Source organism: Podarcis bocagei, assembly GCF_964188305.1.
Source record: "Podarcis bocagei genome assembly, chromosome: 7".
Classification (NCBI taxonomy): Eukaryota; Metazoa; Chordata; class Lepidosauria; order Squamata; family Lacertidae; genus Podarcis; species Podarcis bocagei.
In genome coordinates this window covers 6,306,445-6,327,931 of record NC_138132.1, presented here as the reverse complement: position 1 = coordinate 6,327,931, position 21,487 = coordinate 6,306,445, and the positions used below count along the sequence as shown (strand labels likewise).

General features: G+C 48.2%; 1 protein-coding gene across 2 annotated transcripts in view; it reads left to right on the top strand.

The window, feature by feature from the left end:
- The window catches only part of MEIS3 (Meis homeobox 3), a 75,593-nt gene that overhangs the window by 33,786 nt on the left and 20,320 nt on the right, over window positions 1-21,487 (top strand). For both annotated transcript variants that reach the window (XM_081200552.1, XM_081200553.1), the window contains one exon: window positions 7,597-7,708. In XM_081200552.1, coding sequence (XP_081056678.1) covers window positions 7,597-7,708 — 112 coding nt within the window. The remainder of the gene's footprint in view (window positions 1-7,596; window positions 7,709-21,487) is intronic.

Sequence of the window (21,487 nt, the reverse complement as noted above, 5' to 3'; positions counted from 1 at the left end):
ACGAAGAAGGAAGTGAAAAAGAGAGAGGTGTGCTGTGTGACTCATCCTTTTGTTACCTGGACAGGTTAGGTCACGCCCACCTTCTATCACATGCAAAAGGAAGGATGCTCCAGCCCAGGAGGAACAGAAAGTTTCAACTGGCTGGACCAAACATCCCCTTGCATGTCCACTCTAGGAAGACAAGGAATGTTGTATTTGACTGCTCCCAGTGGATTACATCCCACAAGATGGACCCTTATCTAGAACCATGGAAAGCTACTACCGCCAGTGTAGACAATAATGTGCTACATGGACCAATGGTCGGACTCGCAATACAGCAAATTCCTATTTTCCCTATAGCCAATGTGCAATTGGGGTAACAGCAGGATTTTCCAGATCGTTATTTCACATTGCAATTTGGGATGCTAGAGTTGTTGTGCTAGTTAAAGAGGATAGTGATCTGGCTTAATGCTTCATTTATTTCATTTTTTTTTATTTTACAATGGCACATAGCTCTTTCTCTCCTGTGGAAACAACCTTTTATAATTAGTTATTTATTACCATTAGCCGCACCGCCTTTTGTGATGAAATTTTAAGTCCGTGTCCGTCGTTTTCTCTGCTCTCTTGACATGCTGGAATTCTGTTCTTCCCATCCCTGAAAAGGGCAGGTTGAAACAATCACTTTAATAAATAAGTAATCCATCATGCGACCTTGTGTTTTCTTACCATTTCTGACCGACTTGCTTGGGTCAGCTTTCTTTATGCTGGGCAAGAGTTATAAGAAGTCTTGTCTGGCCTCACTGCGCTCCCCTTTTTCTTTCTGAGAGTTAATGGCAACTTTTCATAACCCAGTTGTATTGGGGACATAAAATTTGCTGCTGCAATGATGGGATCCCACCCTCTTCAGTTTAGGAAATGATATCCGCAGATATTTCTTGTGCAGCTGTTTCTTCCAAACATATTGACTTCAGAAGAGTCCCTTCTAGTCTTAAATCCTGCTCTTATCCAGGGCGTGCTATTTTGTGCGTGAAAGTGTGGCGATCCTCACCTAACTTGATTTCTTTGCTGGGAGACCTGGCAAATATGCCCAATCTACTGCTTCAGTCTGTTACAAGTGCTACCTAATACTCATTCTGCTTTTGTAAGAAACTACAACTAATCCAGAATATAGTGGCCAGACTGGTGACTGGGAGCAGCTGCCGGGACCATATAACACCCATCCTTAATGATCTACATTGACTCCCAGTACGTTTCTGAGCACAACCTGAAGGGTTGGTGCTGAACTTCAAAGCCCTAAATGGTCTTGGCCCAGTACAGTCAAACCTCGGTTCTCTAATGGCTCCGTTTTTGAACATTTCGGTTCTCGAACGCCGAAAACCCAGAAGTAAATGCTCCAGTTTTTGAATGTTTTTTGGAACCTGAACGTTCCAAAGCTCTTGCAACCAATCAGAAGCCACGCCTTGGTTGTCGAACGGTCTTCCGGAACGGATTACATTCGACAACTGAGATTTGACTGTCTACCTGAAGGAGCGTCTCCATCCCCATCATTCAGCCTGGACACTGAGGTCCAGCTCCGAGGGCCTTCTGGTGATTCCCTTCCTGCAAGAAGTGAGGTTACAGGGAACCAGACAGAGGGCCTTCTCTTTGGTGGCACCCGCCCTGTGGAATGCCCTCCCACCAGATGTCAAGGCAATAAACAACTATCTGACTTTTAGAAGACATCTGAAGGCAGCCCTGTTTAGGGAAGTTTTTAAGGTTTGATGTTCTGTTGTGTTTTTTATATTTTGCTGGAAGCTGCCTAGAGTGGCTGGGGCAACCTAGTCAGATGAGAGGCAAATAAATAATAAAATTCTTATTCCTATAGGTGGGGCCAAAGCAAATGTGGGGGGTGCCGACGCCCTCCCTGTTTTCCTCTCCGCCCAACAGGCTGTCAGACAAGGGAAGAGCTCGCTTTTGCCACAGATCACTTGCAGAGAGACGGCCCTTGAAACCAGGCCATACAGAATTAGGCCAAGGGACTCCATCTTGCCCACAGACCACCGATGACTCCCCAGTGTTTAGGACAGTTCGCAGCCCTAGATGGAGTTTCGAGGGTGCGAACCTTTTGCCTGCAAGTGCGCGCTTTGCCGCGCGGCGATAATTTTTGCCGAGGCAGACGGAGGTGCAGAAATCACACTTGGATATCCTCAGGCTACCCGACGTCTCACATAAAGCATTTTGAAATATAGCTGACTTTGGGATCCCTCCCCGCACCCCACACACCCTGTCCTGTCTCCTAACAGGTTTAGCCAGCTTCTGCTTGCTTCAAAAAGCCTTTTGTTGGGTGGCGAGAAAGGAATGGTGTGTTTGCATCCTACAAAATCGAGCTTATCTCTCAAGCCGCTTCCCGCTCTTTTTGTTGTTGTTTAGTCGTTTAGTCGTGTCCGACTCTTCGTGACCCCCTGGACCAGAGCGCGCCAGGCACTCCTGTCTTCCACTGCCTCCCGCAGTTTGGTCAAACTCACGCTGGTAGCTTCGAGAACACTGTCCCACCATCTCGTCCTCTGTCGTCCCCTTCTCCTTGTGCCCTCCATCTTTCCCAACATCAGGGTCTTTTCCAGGGAGTCTTCTCTTCGCATGAGGTGGCCAAAGTCTTGGAGCCTCAGCTTCAGGATCTGTCCTTCCAGTGAGCACTCAGGGCAGATTTCCTTCAGAATGGAGAGGTTTGATCTTCTTGCAGTCCATGGGACTCTCAAGAGTCTCCTCCAGCACCAGAATTCAAAAGCATCCATTCTTCGGCGATCAGCCTTCTTTATGGTCCAGCTCTCACTTCCATACATCCTCTCTTTTTGGTCTACCTTAATTTGGGGGGTGGGAGTGATTAATAATGGTGTAAAATAAATATAACCCCTCCTCTCCCAGCCCGTATGGCTACTCTCGCCCCTTCCCCTGTAAGGGAAGTGGGGGAAGGGGGAACCCAGCTCTCCTTGCAACATTCATGAGTTTGAAAGAAAAGGGTCGTACATTTGGAAAATAATTACCCCTGACAGTTAGCTGGTAATGAAGGAGACGTGGTCGCCTCTTGCAATGCCCCTGATCTCTCCCTTCCCCTCCCCGCCCCGCCAACTTTTTCATTTTTTCCCAAGCCCCGCTAATGCAGTCAACACATTCATTTGCCTATAGCAACTTCCTTGCATTTTTAATGTGCCCCGGGGCTATCGGGCTGGAAGCTTTGCAGAGTGGAGGGGTTTTTTGGGGGGGGGTGGCGCAAGCTGACGGGGGGGGGGGAGGAGGCTAATTCTAGCAACATCCGCAGCCCGGCATCTGAGGACTGACTCCTTTCTTAGCTGTTCATCTCCTCTTCCACACTGAACATGAAGGGGAAAGAAAGTCCGTGTTGGATGGAGATCAGCGTTCTCCCATCTCCAGCGACTGCCTAAGGGGGCCTGTAAGCGAGGCCTGGTGGCCTGCCCCTGTTTTTCCACCCCACGCCCCGCTTTATCGCAGGTACACTGCACCTCTACATGGAGGTTCTGATTAATAATAATAATAATAATAATAATAATAATAATAATAATAATAATACAGTGGCACCTCGGGTTACATACGCTTCAGGTTACATACGCTTCAGGTTACAGACTCGCTAACCCAGAAATAGTGCTTCAGGTTAAGAACTTTGCTTCAGGATGAGAACAGAAATCGTGCTCTGGCAGCACAGCAGCAGCAGGAGGCCCCATTAGCTAAAGTGGTGCTTCAGGTTAAGAACAGTTTCAGCTTTAGAACGGACCTCCAGAACAAATTAAGTACCGTACTTAACCCGAGGTACCATGGTAATAATAATAATAAATTTTATTTATACCCCACCCTCCCCGGCCAGAGCTGGGCTCAGGGCGGCTAACACCAATAAAATCACAGTAAAAACATAATAGGGAAAAAGGAGGGGGACAATTTAAAATACAGGTTAAAATGCAATTTAAAATGCATTAGCTATTGCATCCGAGGGCTTTCAATATGTGCCTAACCTCCCCCTCATTTTATTTTTTTAAAAAACAAGTCATCTGAATTTCCCATTTTTACCCTTTGACACTGAAGGCGTCTATATTTCGACCCGTCCTGTTCTCCCAATTGTAAATTGCTAGGGCTAATTTTAACACTGCATTATTTTTACACCTGCTGTGGGACCTTCTAATGAAGGGCAGGTAAGAAGCGCGTTTTGGGTGGGCCTCCATGGCGTGTAACGTTTGCCTGGCTTTTACCCAGGGCCAAGCCTTGACTGGGGCAGGCCATGCCCTGTGGAACTCCTTGCCAATTTAGACGTGCCTTTCAAAACCTGAGATTCTTACTGCAGCACTGTGTGTTATCTTCTTGTATGAAAGTGTGATTTTTAATACAGTGGTACCTTGGGTTAAGTACTTAATTCATTCTGGAGGGTCCGTTCTTAACCTGAAACTGTTCTTAACCTGAAGCACCACTTTAGCTAATGGGGCCTCCCACTGCTGCTGTGCCGCCAGAGCACGATTTCTGTTCTCATCCTGAAGCAAAGTTCTTAATCTGAAGCACTATTTCTGAGTTAGCGGAGTCTGTAACCTGAAGCATATGTAACCTGAAGCGTATGTAACCTGAGGTACCATTGTAAATAAATAAAAATAAAGGTAGTGGCTTTTGCTGCGGCCGTCAGTTCCACGATTGGGCGCGGGGTGGGCAGGTGGGGAATGCTAATATCCCAAATAATAATTGTTGGAAATTCAAATCCCACCCCCGTTAACATGCTTAAGCCTCCGTCCTTAAGATGGGGAGCCAAATCTCAGCCCTGGACTTGACTCTTAAGCGGCTCTCGCAAAATCCGCTTTGGGCAGAAGCTGCTGGGCCTGCACTTAATTAACCGCTAGTGTTGCTACCTTCGCTTCCTAGAGTTTGAAACAGCGACCCCCTGACCCCTCCCTTCCCGTTTATTGTGGTCTACAAGTGTTAGGTTCGCTTTCGAAATCCGCAGCTCCTTAACCCCTTGAACCCCTTAGGCCTCTCGCTTGTGGGGCTCCTGTGATCAGCTCTGCCAGGTTAATCAGGGAGGGCATGAGAGGGCGGGGCGGGGGCGCGGGGGCCCCGGGGCTTTGTTTTAGTCCCCCGGCAAGTCGGGGGGCTGCAATCCGAGCCCCTTCGGTAGCTGCGCCAGAGGCCCGGTGTCCCCCTTTGAACTCTCTTCAATTGGGCAAGGGAAGGGGAGGGAGGGGGGGTCAAAATAATTACAGCCCCAGCGGAGGCGTTGTGGAAATCCCTGCTAAATCCTGGCCTCCTCCTTAAAGGATTTATGGGGAGGGGGGGGAAAGGCTTGCATGGGAGAAGGAACTGGGAGCTGCGGATAAAGGAGTTGCCGCATGGTAGGGATTCCCTGAGCCGGCAGCAGCCTCTGGACAGGCGGAAGTCGAACCGGCGAAGCTGCTGCCCTTGCCAGGAAAAACAAATTTCGTAGAATCGTGGCGTTGGAAGGGACCCTGAGGATCATCTAGTCTAACCCACTGCAATGCAGGAACACGCAGCTGTCCCTTACGAGGATCGAACTTGCAACCTTGGCGTTATCAGCACCAGACTCTAACCAACTGAGCTATATTTTGTCCGTTCGTTTCTTCCTGTCTGCACAGGGTCAGGATAGGGAATAATTTGCCTTCTGATTGTCCCTGTTTACAAACACACTAGGGATACTAATAATACCAGCCTACTTTGCAGGGACGGGACGCGGGTGGCACTGTGGGTTAAACCACAGAGCCTAGGACTTGCCAATCAGAAGGTCGATGGTTCGAATCCCTGCAACGGGGTGAGTTCCCGTTGCTCGGTCCCTGCTCCTGCCAACCTAGCAGCTCAAAAGCATGTCAAAGTGCAAGTAGATCAATAGATACCGCTCCGGCGGGAAGGTAAACGGCGTTTCCATGTGCTGCTCTGGTTCGCCAGAAGCGGCTTAGTCATGCTGGCCGCATGACCCGGAAGCTGTACGCCGGCTCCCTCGGCCAGTAAAGCGAGATGAGCGCCGCAACCCCAGAGTCGGCCATGACTGGACCTAAGGGTCAGAGTCCATTACCTTTACCTTGCAGGGATATTGGGGGGACTTTTGAGGGGGTGCAGATTGGGGGCAGGCAGTTTGGTGCCTTCCAAATCATTGTTGGACTACAGTTCCACATGGCTAACTTTCCACCCACTGAGCACCCAAAGTGACTGGGGAACGGGGTGGGGGTAGAGAGAGAGAGAAACTTTCCCAGAGAACTATTTTTCTCCTCCTTGTCATACGCTCAGGGATGAGGGATGCTTCAAGGTCAATAAAGAATCAATTGCAAGGTGTTCTAATTGGTTTACATGTACCGTCTTAAGTTTTCCTAGCTGGGTCTCTGCCACGGGCATCTATTTTGTATGGCCTTTCCATTCATCTGCTCTTATTTTCTGTGTTGTGCTTAACTGGTTTTCCACGCCACGCTCATTGCATTTTGTACCTTGCCTTGAGGTATGGGTGGGGGAGGCGAAATAGTTAGCTAATTAGTTTAATAAAGAATACAATATAGATTTGACTCTGGTTGCATGGCCTTTGGGACAACTGAGGATATTCAAGGATCGGCTCAGTTCTTGCAAAGCTTCTCTTCCAAGCCATTCACGGAACGCCCAAGGAATAAGAATTGCCTTGCAGGTGACAGATGAAGGGTTCTATCTATCTATCTATCATCTATCTATCTATCTATCTATCTATCTATCTATCTATCTATCTATCTATCATCTATCTATCTATCTATCTATCTATCTATCTATTGTTACGGAAATACTGGGGGGGGGCACATCTTTAAAGTTAAATATTACAATTATATGCCTGAATGTATCCTTTCAACTTGACAGCTCAGGGAAGTTACCTAGCTTTAAAAATAATATAAAATCATCTCCTTTCCCAGTTTCCTCCATTCCAAAGCTTTTCCCCTTGAGAAAGGACTTCAGGAAGTTCTCAGAGGTGACAATTGCTGGGCTCATTGTTAGCCAAAGGAAGCCAAATCTCATCACCTGACTTGCCTCAGGCTCCAGACATGCAAAGGAACTTCTATTGTACTTTTGGGTGGTGGGTACTTAAGACATATTTGCCTATGCTCATCTTATACCCGAGTCTTGCCCTGCCATGTGTGCTTATGATAATCTTGTACCAAGGACTTGTCTGGACATGTTTGCCAAGGTTAACCCCTCCCCTTTTGTGACATGTCAGTGATGTAGAAATGATGCTGTACGAACTGTATTCTGGGATATGGTGGGAAAGTTTTAAAAGTTTGCTCTTTGAGATTTGCTCTTTGAACCTATTGCGCAATAAACTTTGGTCTACAGCAATTTGCTCCGGTTGGCTGGAATCCTTCCTTTATTCCTCAGGGACCCGCGGGCTCTGCCCGACGAGCTGGGTGACTGAGCAGCCTCACACCTAGATTTTTTCCATAACTCTATCTATCTATCATCTATCTATCTATCTATCTATCTATCTATCTATCTATCTATCTAATCTACCCTTCTGCTGATAACCATTCTTCCTGGGTTGGGAATGAAAGGAAAACATGGGTCTGGGTGCCCACTCCTGGTGCCCACTCACACAGCTAACCTTGCCATATGTGCTCCTTTCTCCTGTAGAACAACTCTTGGATCCGGGACCATGATGAGACGGGATCCACGCACTCGGGAACGCCGGGACCTTCCAGTGGTGGGATTGCGTCGCAGAGCGGCGATAACTCCAGCGAACAAGGTAGGTTTAGTGGATGCTGGAGGGAGGAGAAAGGCTCTGCTTCCGTGGTCCTGAATTTTCTGTGTGGGCTCAAGGTAAGGAGAGCATTGCAGAGAGAGCCTTTTAGGTGGAATTAAGGATCTAAAGAAGGTGCGAAAGGTGATGTCTTTGACCAACAGCGCTAATACAGCAAAGAAAGAATTTAAGGGAACAATTGTAGAAAAAGAAAAGACATCCACCTCAAATAAAAATATTTGACACGGGACAACAAAATAGGGAAGCTCAAGAAAAATAATTGTATAACACGGTATAACAAAATACAGTGGTACCTCGGTTTTCAAACATAATCCGTTCTGGAAGACCATTCGAGTTCTGAAACGTTCAAAAACCGAAAACTCAGTATGGAAGCCTCAATACGGAAAGTGAATATGGAAAACTCAATACGGAAGGTGTGTGGCATGTTTGACTTCCGAGGCGAGTTCGAAAACTGAAGCATTTACTTCTGGGTTTACAGCATTCGAAAACCGAAATGTTCATCAACAGAGGTGTTCAAAAACCGAGGGAACACTGTACCAACAATGAACCAGGTAACCTGACAATAAACTATTGTTACATGGCAACGAAAGTTCAGAAACTGAGTTGAAAAAGTCAGTTCCGATTACCATAATCATGATAGTTGTTCTTAGCATTTAAACACTGCAGCCTTGCTCAGCCCAGGGTCTTCCAGATGTTTTGAACTATAACTCCCATCAGATCCAGCTTAATTCATTTGCCTTCAGTCTGGGAAGAGTGGTACTGTAGAAGGACTTAACCGAAGGCAGGCAAAGGCAGGCCTGAGTGAGAGCAAGGCTTCCTGAATCTCCAAATCTCTCCTAAATCTCTGTAGCCAGCAATGCTTTTCGCAGCAGACTTGTTTGCAGACAGTGCTCCTCTTCCTCATTTCTGCTTTCGTATTAACTCAGCCATCTACGCCACAGCCTTGTGTGTCAGGCCATTATTTATGAGACTGGTCTTGCAAAATAATAATAATGAAGGGCGGAGGCTGAGGCAAAGAAAATGGTGGCTCGGCTGAGCCCCCCTCGTAAGATTATAACTGAGTCAGGATTTGTACAGGAGAGCTGCATCGAGCTGGCTATGGGGGGCTATGTAAAATCGCGGTCCCTTAGCAGAAGAGCAATGGCACACTGGAGTAATTTGTACGTTGCAACTGCAAACTTTCACCCAGCGATGAGATCATAGAATCATAGAATCCTAGAGTTGGAAGAGACCACAAGGGCCATCGAGTCCAACCCCCTGCCAAGCAGGAAACACCATCAGAGCACTCCTGACATATGGTTGTCAAGCCTCTGCTTAAAGACCTCCAAAGGAGGAGACTCCACCACACTCCTTGGCAGCAAATTCCACTGTCAAACAGCTCTTACTGTCAGGAAGTTCTTCCTAATGTTTAGGTGGAATCTTCTTTCTTGTAGTTTGGATCCATTGCTCCGTGTCCGCTTCTCTGGAGCAGCAGAAAACAACCTTTCTCCCTCCTCTATGTGACATCCTTTTATATATTTGAACATGGATGCTTCTGGGACTAAGATGCCGGTTATGATGAAGCGAGGGGGGCCAGTCGAGTGTGGAATAGAGGGACGTACCGTATTTTTTGCTCTACAAGACTCACTTTTCCCCTCCTAAAAAGTAAGGGGAAATGTGTTTGCGTCTTATGGAGCGAATGCAGGCTGCGCAGCTATCCCAGAAACCAGAACAGCAAAAGGGATCACTGCTTTCACTGTGCAGCGATCCCTCTTGCTGCTCTGGCTTCTGAGATTCAGAATATATTTTTTTCCTCTTGTTTTCCTCCTCCAAAAACTAGGTGTGTCTTATGGTCTGGTGCGTCTTATAGAGCGAAAAGTACGGCACTTGTCTTGTTTTTCTAAAACATATGCAGCTGCTTGCAGAGCAAAGAGGGCCTTACAGAGTTTTCCATCTAAATTTAAGCAGTGTATTATGTGGGAAAGTCAGTAAAAGTTGGAGAGGAGGGCAGAGGGAAGGCTGAGCAGAGGGGAATGTGAGCACATCCAGTTACTTGCACTTCTTTTGGGACCCCAGTTGTAGGACCAAAGGCTCTCAGAAAATAAGAAGATAGGGCACATCAGAGAAACTACGCTTTGCATAGTGGTCTCGACCAGAGACAAGGTGGGGGGTAATACCTTTGGGTTCCTAACATACCCCAGCTTACCTGCCTACCCTTAAACTGTGCCAAGCAGTGCTGGATTTAGAGCGCTGTGGTTGGTTCCCCTGCACAGGGCACTGAGCCAACAGGGTTCAAAATTGAGAAGATCCATGATTGAGAAGATCCATTTGCGGGCAGCAAATGTTGGCCTCGCTCAGGGTGCCAGACTCCCAAAGTTTGCTCCTGGAGCCAAGGCCACCCAAACCTAGCGCAGAAATTATCAGCAGTGCTTCAGGAATTTGAGCTCTGTGAACTGAACGATGTAATCTGTATCTTATCGGCCAATGTATTCGATCGGGACGCAATTATTATTTGGATTCGACAGTCCTTTGAATTTTGCGGTGTACGATTCTCGGACGAAAGAAATGTCTCATTTAGAATAAAACGGATTTCGACGGGCATGCCTTCAGATGAGGTGTGTTCCGAAACGCTCGTTTTGCGAGAGAGCAAGTATTGGAATAAGTACAGTGGTACCTCGGGATGCGAACAGGATCCGTTCCGGAGCCCCGTTCACATCCTGAATGGAAGGTAAGACGCAATGGCGCGTGTGTGGGTTGCGATTCGTCACTTCTGCGCATGCGCGTGACGTCATTTTGAGCATCTGTGCATGCACGAGTGGCAAAACCCGGAAGTAATACACTCCATTACTTCCGGGTTGCCGTAGAGCGCAACCCAAAAGCGCTCAACCTGAAGCACATTCAACCCAAGGTAAATGAAAACAAGTATTTAAGGATGAATTTTCACGTTGATTTTTTTAAAAAACAAACCATCCCACAGGCGACTGTAAGAACAGAACAGGCCTATGAGCAAAAATGTGCGAAACCAGATCTCTCAATCGCAAGAAATTATGGTCAAACCCGTGCTAAGGTGGGGTGTTTTATTGGGGGGAGGATACAAACTGGCTTGTGTTGTGCTCTCTCATCCAGATTCTGGAGCGTTGCAAGGGAGGCACCGCTGTTTACCAACGTTATACTTTCCCTCCCCGTGCCCTAAGCCAGGAAGGAGATTCATCCTGGCCTCCTATCTGCGTTTTGCAATCCCCGCGCATGTGCAGAGAGGGCGTGAGCCTGCCTACAACACCTGCGAGCGTGTTCCGCAGAAAGCCGGGGATCGCAGTTATGCTAATTAGAGTGTGAGCGTTTACACACACACACGGGCCTCTGCATTCCAGCAGTCGCCATCTGTTGAGCAAATACTCTGAGAATGGGGGCATCCAACTGAAGAAAGGGAAAGCAACGGCAAGGGGGGGGGTGCTGGCAGCCCTCGAAGCTGGGGGGTCGCCCTGGGAGTCACTGCGGCGGAGCTGCAAGCCGCCCCGTGGAACCTCCTCCTCCCCAGACCTTGCAGAGCGCAGAAGTCAGCCTCCAATGGGAGGGTTTGCAAGGGGGGAGCGGGCGAGGGGGAGACGAGAAGGGAGGACCAGAGTGGGAGGAGGGGTAGATTGCCCTGGGAAAATCGAGAAACAACATCCAGGTTTTAGAGGCGATGGGGTGAGCGAGGCCTCCTAGGAGAAGGAAGGAGATTTAGCCTGCTGACTTCCCACCCCCCCTCCCCACAAAATGGCCTGTCTTATAATAATAATAATTTATTATTTATACCCCGCCCATCTGGCTGGGTTTCCTGAGCCACTCTGGGCGGCTTCCAACAAAACACTAAAATACAATAACCTATTAAACATGAAAAGCTTCCCTAAACAGGGCTGCCTTCAGATGTCTTCTAAAAGTTTGGTAGTTATTTTTCTCTTTGACATCTGGTGGGAGGGCGTTCCACAGGGCCGGTGCCACTACCGAGAAGGCCCTCTGCCTGGTTCCCTGTAGCTTGGCTTCTCGCAGTGAGGGAACCGCCAGAAGACCCTCGGAGATGGACCTCAGCGTCCGGGCAGAACGGACACTGCCTCCATCCTGGTCCTTGCCTGCTGGTAAAAGAGGAGTGTTAGGAGACCTGGCGTGCAGGGACGACGACTTAACATTTTCGTTCACTACCCCTTCACTCCCTTTCGCACAGTGCCCTTCAGGAAAGTTAGTCATCAGCCCAGTTGCTAATCCCTTGCAAATCATCAAGGAGTGGTGAAATTGGATGGACTGGTTTTTGAGATGCTTCCGGCCTGGAGATTGTTGCTTCCTTTGACCGCTTGGAGAGCTTGGAAGCAAATATGGTGCTGGTGAGTGTGAATTAAGCTCTGCCCCATGGGTAGGCAAACTAAGGCCCCGGGGCCAGATTCGGCCCCATTGCCTTCTAAATCCGGCCTGCGGACAGTCCGGGAATCAGCGTGTTTTTACATGAGCAGAATGTGTGCTTTTATTTCAAATGCATCTCTGGGTTATTTGTGGGACATAGGAATTCGTTCACCCCCCCCCCAAAAAAAATAGTCCGCCCCCCCACAAAATCTGAGGGACAGTGGACTGGCCCCGTGCTGAAAAAGTTTGCTGACCCCTGCTCTACCCAACCTCTCTCCTTCTGTGGCACAAGCCAGCTACATCAGTTCTTCCAGACAGGAAAAGTTCAAAACAACCATTTAATTTTTATTTTTTTAAACCAGATTAAAACACCCATCCACATTCATTGTACCTAGATAGGCTTGCCAGAAGAAAAAATGTTTTCAGCAGGTGCTGGAAAGGTTTCGGTGAAGGTTCCTGCTTGAGATCAATTGACAGGGAGTTCCAAAGTGTGAGTGGGGGTTCGCCCAGAGCTTTGAAGGCACCACCCATTGAGAGACCATCGCCAGCTGAAGCCCACCCATTTTTTGACCCAGTTCCCCACCCGGCTCTTCTAACCACTAAGCATTGGCCTGATCCCAACACTAGTCCTGCCCAGAGCAGATCCACTGAAATGAACAAGTCTGAGCTTGGGCCATTCATTGCAATGGGTCTACTTTGAGCACGGCTAGGTTGGAGACAGCCCTGTATTCTCTTTGTCCGACCGGACATCCATAAACCTGTCTGCAGGCCTCCAGAGACAGGCCTGGTTACTCATGGCAGGAACAGAAAATAGCCGGCCCCGTGTGTGTGTGTGTGTGTGTGCGTGCCCTCTCGTCTCATTCCAAGCTGAATGGTGACGTTCCGAGGGTCAAGGGGTCGGCGCCTAAATGGGAAGAGGAGGGGCAGCTTGCTTTTTGCAAAGCGAAATGCAGGGGGGAGGGGGGGGTGTTTCTTCCTGCCCACCAGCGACTTGATCAGCCGACATTTTTGCCCGACATTCCATTCCTTCTCTGGTTCAGTCAGCTTCTGTGGCTGCGCATGGGAAGTTGCAGGGAGACAGATGCATGCAACAAAAGCCACACACAAACACACACCAGCCCCAGCTTAAGTAGCAATGGGTTTAATAATAATAATAATAATAATAATAATAATAATAATAATAATAATAATAATATGCCACCTTTCGCCAGAAAACTGCAGCATGCAAGACCAATTTCACAACGTAACATCTATGTAACATCCAACTCAAAATAATTATACAAATGCAATTATTTTAAGGAATGCATAAAAAGGTAAAGGGACCCCTGACCATTAAGTCCAGTCGTGGCCGACTCTGGGGTTGTGGCGCTCATCTCGCTTTATTGGCCGAGGGAGCCGGCATACAGCTTCCAGGTCATGTGGCCAGCACGACTAAGCCGCTTCTAGCGAACCAGAGCATCGCACGGAAACGCTGTTTACTTTCCCGCCGGAGTGGTACCTATTCATCTACTTGCACTTTGACCTGCTTTCGAACTGCTGGGTTGGCAGGAGCTGGGACTGAGCCACAGGAGCTCACCCCATCGCGGGGATTCGAACCGCCGACCTTCTGATCGGCAAGTCCGAGGCTCTGTGGCCACCCGCGTCCCAAGGAATGCACAATGAAACGCAAATTCTCATAAAAGCAACAGCATAAATAGACAAGAAAATCAGCAGCAGGGTATCTAAACTACAAAGACAACCCACAGATGCAGAATCTTTTGTCTAAGGTAGCTCTGGATCCTAGCTACCTATAGAAAACAACAGAGTCTCCCAGCTCTCACCTGAGGGCTTTCCTTCCCTCTCCTAGTCTCTCACCCTAGGTGAACTTTGCTTCTCTGCCTCTCTCTCAGGGCACTTAGCACTTAAAAGTTCCTGTGCATTAACCCAGCTCTTTACTGTGTACACCTCTAAAGCACATTTGAAGCACACTGTGCTACTGAGTACTGAATATAGGGCTTGGTAAATTTAGGAAAGGGACACTGGTGGCGCTGTGGGTTAAGCCACAGAGCCTAGGGCTTGCCGATCAGAAGGTCGGTGGTTCGAATCCCCGCAATGACAGGGTGAGCTCCCATTGCTCGGTCCCTGCTCCTGCCAACCTAGCAGTTCTACTCATGTAAAAACATGCTGATTCCTGGACCGTCCACGGGCCGGATTGAGAAGGTGATTGGGCTGGATCCGGCCCCCAGGCCTTAGTTTGCCACCCCATGGTCTGGTGGCTTCCAGGTGCCAACTCTTAGAGTAGGGGAATATATTCAGACCCTACAAGTGTCCCTATTTTCCAGGAGCGCCCCTGATTTAGAGAAGCCATCCTGGTTTCTGAATCAATCCCGGAATGTCCTGCATTTCCTCTGGATTTCCCTATTTTCATTGGAGAAATGTTGGAGGGTATGGAGTTATCCTGTACAGGGAAGGGTTTTTTATGTTTTATTTTTTTAAAAAAATGTTTTTTATGTCTGTTGAAAGCTGCCCAGAATGGCTGGGGCAACCCAATCAGCTGTGTGGGGTATAAATAGTAAAATTATCATTATGGAATGGGACGTCCCTATTTCCATCAGAGAAATGTTGGAGGGTATGTAAATTAGGGGTGAGGTGAGACATTAGAGGGATTTTCCTCTGAGATCAGGCTCCTTTATCCCATTATAAATAATAATTATAGCAATGTGTTTACACAACTAGGTTAGGCTGGGATCTGTGCCCCTGTGGTGCTAAAGGTACTTTGGATAAGGAAACTCTGGATGAAGGCCTGGGCTAAAGTCCTACCTCTTTCCACATCCAGTTCCACTGGAAAGCCACCATTTCTAAGCCTCGGTTTCCCCTATCTGTGAAATGGGGGAATACTGCAGTGAGGACACATGAGAGAGCTGCGTTTTTATCTTAGGACTGCAACCTTTCACTAATAGGTTAGTCAACAAAATCTTTTTGTAATTTGATTAGTGCTGGCTAAGCAAAAGAATCAAAGGCACATTTTAATTCTGGGTTAGGACGTTAAGACATCTGCTTGTTTATGTTTTGAGACTAGTTCTTGTATGTGACCAACAACGGGGAATGGGAAAGTAGAAAAATCAAAGCCTTCTCTTTCCTGAAATAAGGAGCAGCAGCTTTCATTTATTAAATTGCAAATCATTTCAAAATGGGATCTATTTTTGGTAATGTGCACATTTATTACAACTTAATTAGATAAAAGACAGACAATTAATCAAATAAGCACCCGGAATACAAAAGCTTGTTTTTTTCTAGGTTCAGATATTGTGTTTCTTCATTTAGGAAGAGTGTGCACTGTCTGTTCTGTGGCAGAATACAGAAGTGAGAGCCTCGTTGAAGCACTCTGTTTCCTCAACCCCTGCTCTGCCTAGTCTAATCATAAACCATAAATCCACGTATAATGTGGTGCCCTGCAAGACGAATGCCTCGCAAGACGAAAACTCGCTAGACGAAAGGGTTTTTCGGTTTTGCGTTGCTTCGCTAGACGAATTTCCCTATGGGCTTGCTTCGCAAGACGAAAACGTCTTGCGCTTTTTTCTTAAAGCCGCTTGAAGAGGCGCAGTTGCGACGGACCGTGCTTCGCAAGAGCGGGAGGGCCCGGGCGGTCGCACCCAGGCGAGGCTCCGACCCGCCACGCCATGCCGATGCCGATGCCACGAGCGAGCCGAGGCCACCGACGAGAGACGCCGCAGGGTGCGACAGGGGCGCCGGCCGGGGTACGCGGGCGGGAAGGGAAGGGCAGGTGGGGCCTCGGGCCGGGCCGAGCGCCTGGACAGTGAACCCCCCCAAAAACAAGCAAACAAACAAAACAAAAACAAAAACAAAAAAGAGGCGCAGCTGCGACTGACTGTGCTTCACAAGACGATAAACATCGCAAGACGAAAAGACTCGTGGAACGAATTAATTTCGTCTTGCGAGGCACCACTGTAATGTGGTAAGCAGACAAGAAAGGTGTAGAAGGGTGCTGCCTGACCTTATCAAAGTCCCTAATCCTGTGATCTGCAAAAAAATATAAAAATAAAATGACGACAGTGCTCACTTTGCCCAAATTTCTTTTGGTGAGGCTCTGTTGCCGTTGTGCAAATCTCACTGCAGTGACGTTGCTGCAGCCTTTTTATTTTGGAATTTTGGCTTTGGGGCTTGCCTGGAAAAGCTTGACCTCCCGACTGCATCTGCACCTCGCCCTCCTGGTTTTGTTCTTTTGCAAAGAGCTGCTGCAGTTTTTGCAAAGAACTGTCCTTGCGCACCCCTCCGCAAGCAGAGTTCTGGAAGCAGAGGGCAATGGGTTTTACTTTTTGCATTTTTTTGGGGGGGGGAGAGCGGGAGAGGGGAGGAAAGCAGGGTGGGGCTGGTGATCAAGTGGGGACACGGGTGATGTCTGCTGGAAGCCCCCGACAGCAGCGCTTTCTCTGATGCATAATTTACGTCCCCCTCCAGGCAGGCCTTTTAAGCTGCCTTTTAGCCGGAGGATATAAAAGCATGACAGCTGTTCCATTGGGCTAGGATTGGGCGGGTGTGGGGGGGAAAGAGACGGGATTTTATGTTTGTTAGGCGAGGCTTGTGTGCAAAGGGAGGCGGGGAGCATGTGGTAGCAGGGGGTTCCACACTGCAGGTCCCCCTCTCCTTTCCTTGGGCATTGACAGGAGGAAGGAAGTTCTATCTTCAATTTTCTGAGAGCCCCGCTAGGAAAGGAGGTTGACTCAAAACGGCCAGAAGTCAATGGGGTTTTTCCTTGTTAATTCTGCTTCTGTGTGGCATAAGAAACCTTCTTTTATTAGCTTTTAAATCTCGCCTTGCGCCCCCGAGAGCTCAAGGTGTTGTCCTTCCTTTTTTAATAATCCCGACGACAACAGCCCTGTAATGGGCCTAAGGCAGTGGTTCTGAAACTTCTTTATCTGGGCCATGTTTTCAGAAGAAGGAAGGCTCGCTCCACACAGAATTTCTTATTATTGAGAAATACATTGGAAAATGAAAGGGAACGGCTCCTGGTCGTGCTTGATTTATAACACAGAACACAACTATGTGGGAGCCAGTGTGGTGTAGTGGTTAAGAGTGGTGGACTCGTAATCTGGTGAACCGGGTTCGATTCCTCGCTCTTCCACATGCAGCTGCTGGGTGACCTTGGGCCAGTCACACTTCTCTGAAGTCTCTCAGCCCCACTCACCTTCACAGAGTGTTTGTTGTGGGGGAGGAAGGGAAAAGGAGATTGTGAGCCGCTTTGAGACTCCTGAAGGGGAGTGATAAAGCGGGATATCAAATAATTTTTTCCCTCTATACTACACTGAAATGTTTAAGTGTTTCTTCAATGATCCTTGAACCTTCCTGCCACACTGGCTCTGCTCCCCTGCCACACCAGTGTGGCACACCACACCCTTGAGAACCACTGGCCTACGGTCACTCAGTGAGCATCAGGGCTGAGCACGGCCCTCTGCCTGGTTCTTCCTGGTCCTAAAGCAACACTCCAACCACTGAACCACACTGCCTCATCTTCAGAACCTTTCATGGTTATGCAGAGGCGGTTTTAGGGAAGTGCGACCGGGTGCCGCCCTACAGGGAGCGCCAAAACAATACTGTACAACGGAGCGCGAGAGGCAGGTGGCACCGAATTTTAGTGCCACTGAAATTTCAGAGCCCAAGGTCTGCCACTGAATTATGGGACGTATTTCAAATAAACGCAGCACATCATGTTCTTCCTTAGTAATCTGCCATCCCTGAGAGAGAGAGACTGAGAGTGCCTTCCCTAAGCCCACTCAGTGAGGTGAGCTTTAAAATGGGTGGGACTTCCAAGTCCTTTGCCTCCTCATGATATTAAAACTTGTTACACTGGTGCCTCTGGTTGCGAACGGGATCCGTTCTGTGGCGCGTCTGCACATGTGTGGATTGTGATTTGTTGCTTCTGCGCATGCGCATGATGTCGTTATGCACATCTGCGCATGCGCAAGCAGTGAAACCCGGAAGTAACCCTTTCCGGCACTTCCGGGTCACTGTGGGATGTATCCTGAAAGAACGTAACATGAAGCAAACGTAACATGAGGTATGACTGTACAATGGTACCTCGGGTTACAGACGCTTCAGGTTACAGACTCCGCTAACCCAGAAATAGTACCTCGGGTTAAGAAATTTGCTTCAGGATGAGAACCGAAATTGCACGGCGGTGGCAGCAGCAGCAGCAGGAGGCCCCATTAGCTAAAGTGGTACCTCAAGTTAAGAACAGCTTCAGGTTAAGAACGGACCTCCAGAACTAATTAAGTTCTTAACCCGAGGTACCACTGTATATGTTATACAGAAAGGTCTCCAAGCCTATTTAAAAACATAAGCATAAGTTATAACATACATTACAGCATACATTATAAAGCAACTATGTAGGACGTTGGCATGTGTTTTAATCTGGATTTTAGCTTCTTCTTGTTGTTGTTGTTGTTTAAAGGCTTTAAAATGTTGGTTTTTTGTTGATAATTTCATTGATTAATTCTTCTTGTAAACTGTTTTGAGAGTTTTGGGACTTTTCAGTCCAACGGGATATGAATTCTATGAATTAATCAAACAAACAAACAAACAAACAGATGTACAGAGAAACGCATGCAGTTCATAAGAAAGAAATACACAAGGCACACACACACACACGGCCCCAAATAAAGGTGCCTCCCCCAAGATGTTTGCTGTTGATTTAGGGCGATTCATCATAATTTTCTTTCCACTAAGATAAATCCCAGAGCAGGGTTACAGCATAAAAAGTATAGAATAAAACGAAACAATCAGGGGTGGAGAATCCAACCACCACAGTAACCAACTCAAACATCCCATCCCAGCACTGCAAGAGTGGCGTTGCTGGACTCCATCTCCCAGCAGCACCAGCCAGCATGGCTAATGGTCAGGGGTGATGAGAGATACAACGGCATCGGCAAAGTGCCACAGGTTCACCACCTCCGAGGCTGGTTAATTATCTGATATCTGGAATGGGTCATTATCTGGTGCCTCCCTGTGGAATCTGATGGCTAATCTTTGGCCTCCCAGTTATTGCTGGACCACAGGCTCCCAAAATTGCTAACCACTAGCCATGCTGGCTAGAGCGGTTGGGAGTCCAACCATGTCTGGAGGAGCCTTAGGTTCTGTTCCCTGTCTTGTCTACTTGCGAGCGGAGGAGATGTCTGTGGCCAAGTATAGAATCGTAGAGTTGTAGGGACCCTGGGGTCATTCAGTCCAGCTCCCTCCAATGCAGGAATCTTGGCTAAAGCATCCATGACAGATGTCTGTCCAAACCTTAAAAACCTCTAAGGAAGGAGGGTCCACAGCCTTCCAAGATAGTCCGTCCCACTGTCCAACAGCTCCTACTGTCAGAAAGTACTTCCTAGTGTTTAGTTGGAATCTTCCATGTGATTTGTTGTTATTTAGTCATTTAGTCGTGTCCGACTCTTTGTAACCCCCTGGACCAGAGCACGCCAGGCACTCCTGTCTTCCACTGCCTCCCACAGTTTGGTCAGCTTCGAGAACACTGTCCAACCATCTCATCCTCCATCGTCCCCTTCTCCTTGTGCCCTCCATCTTTCCCAACATCAAGGTCTGTTCCGGCGAGTCTTCTCTTCTCATGAGGTGGCCAAAGTCTTGGAGCCTCAGCTTCAGGATCTGTCCTTCCAGTGAGCACTCAGGGCTGATTTCCTGAAGAATGGATAGGCCTGATCTTCTTGCAGTCCATGGGACTCTCAAGAGTCTCCTCCAGCACCAGAATCCAAAAGCATCAATTCTTCGGCGATCAGCCTTCTTCATGGTCCAGCTCTCACTTCCATACATCCATGTGATAGCCTTTAGCTATTGGAAGATGGCCATCATATCTCCTCTTTTTGAGGCTAAACATACCCAGCTTCTTCAACCATTCCTCATAAGGCTAGGCTTCTAGACCCTTGATCGTGTACGCCATTTCTCTCTCCTTTTGTGTTGATCCAGTGGACGTGTTACGGGCCCTGACCGATCACCCTGTGACAGCCAGCTCTGCCTCAAGGACGGAGGCAGCCCATCTTAAATTGACGGATCGTCTGTCTGCTTTATCCCTCTTAACTCGCTGCTGTTTGCTCTGACTGATGAGGGCTCACCAGACCAGTGCTGACATCTAGAGAGGCTACAGCTTGAACCAGCCACTTTTTGCATGCAAGACACATTCTCTACCATGACTGCTAGGTAAAGGGTAAAGGGACCCCTGGCCATTAGGTCCAGTCGTGACCAACTCTGGGGTTGCGGCGCTCATCTCGCTTTATTGGCCGAGGGAGCTGGCATACAGCTTCCGGGTCATGTGGCCAGCAGGACTAAGCCGCTTCTGGCGAACCAGAGCAGCGCACGGAAACGCCGTTTACCTTCCCGCCAGAGCGGTACCTATTTATCTACTTGCACTTTGACGTGCTTTTGAACTGCTAGGTTGGCAGGAGCAGGGACCGAGCAACAGGAGCTCACCCTGTCGTGGGGATTCGAACTGCCGACCCTCTGATTGGCAAGTCTTAGGCTCTGTGGTTTAACCCACAGCGCCACCCGTGTCCCTCCACCATGACTGCTAATGCCTGCCTAATGGACAGGGTTAGCCGGTCATCTATGGTGGCCAGATCCGAGGAACACCTGCTAACCAGGAAACAAAAGAGAGTAGTTCTTTTCACAGTTAAACTATGGAACTCACTCCCACAAGAGCCGGGGTGGCCACCAACGTGAATAGTTTCAAAAGGGGATTAGACAAATTCATGGAGGATAAATGATCAATTTACGATGGCTGTTCCTGCCCCCAAATAACACATTCAGTCCCCACAGGGCTAGTTCAGATGTGTTCCCGGCACAATTTGCTTTTAGCTTCTGGTTTAGAAATCAAGGACTGTATGCCAAGATATTTAAAAAGACCTCCATGCCAGATGCAGGGACAAATATAGGACATATATTACCTTTATATTCTGTTCATGAATGCCCGATCGTGTCTGTCTGGTTGCTGTGTGTAGCAGTATTCTAAACCATATGGATCCATCAAAGCAATTCATATCCATAACCTCCTTCCTGCTCTTACAGCTGCAATGCAGCAGCTGCGTCTGTAATGTTCAGCCAGCTATGCGTGTGAGTGGGTCAAAGTGAGTAGAGGGAGAAGGGGAAACTATCTAGAGGCTCACTATTCTTAAAGACCCTGATTTCATCACAGATTTCAGTTTACAACAGTCCTCCCAAGGGTGAAATTCCACCAGCAGCCTCTAGAGGGCCTCTAGCATTCGACGCTTGATCCCATGTCTCCCTCTAGTGGCCACATGTGGTATGACTCCAAAACCTCTTTCTAACTGAACCACAGCAGATTTAGTCCCACACCAGGTACAAACTTTCTGGGCCTCTTTCTCCGACCATCTTTCTCAAAGTGTTTTCTCTCTCCAT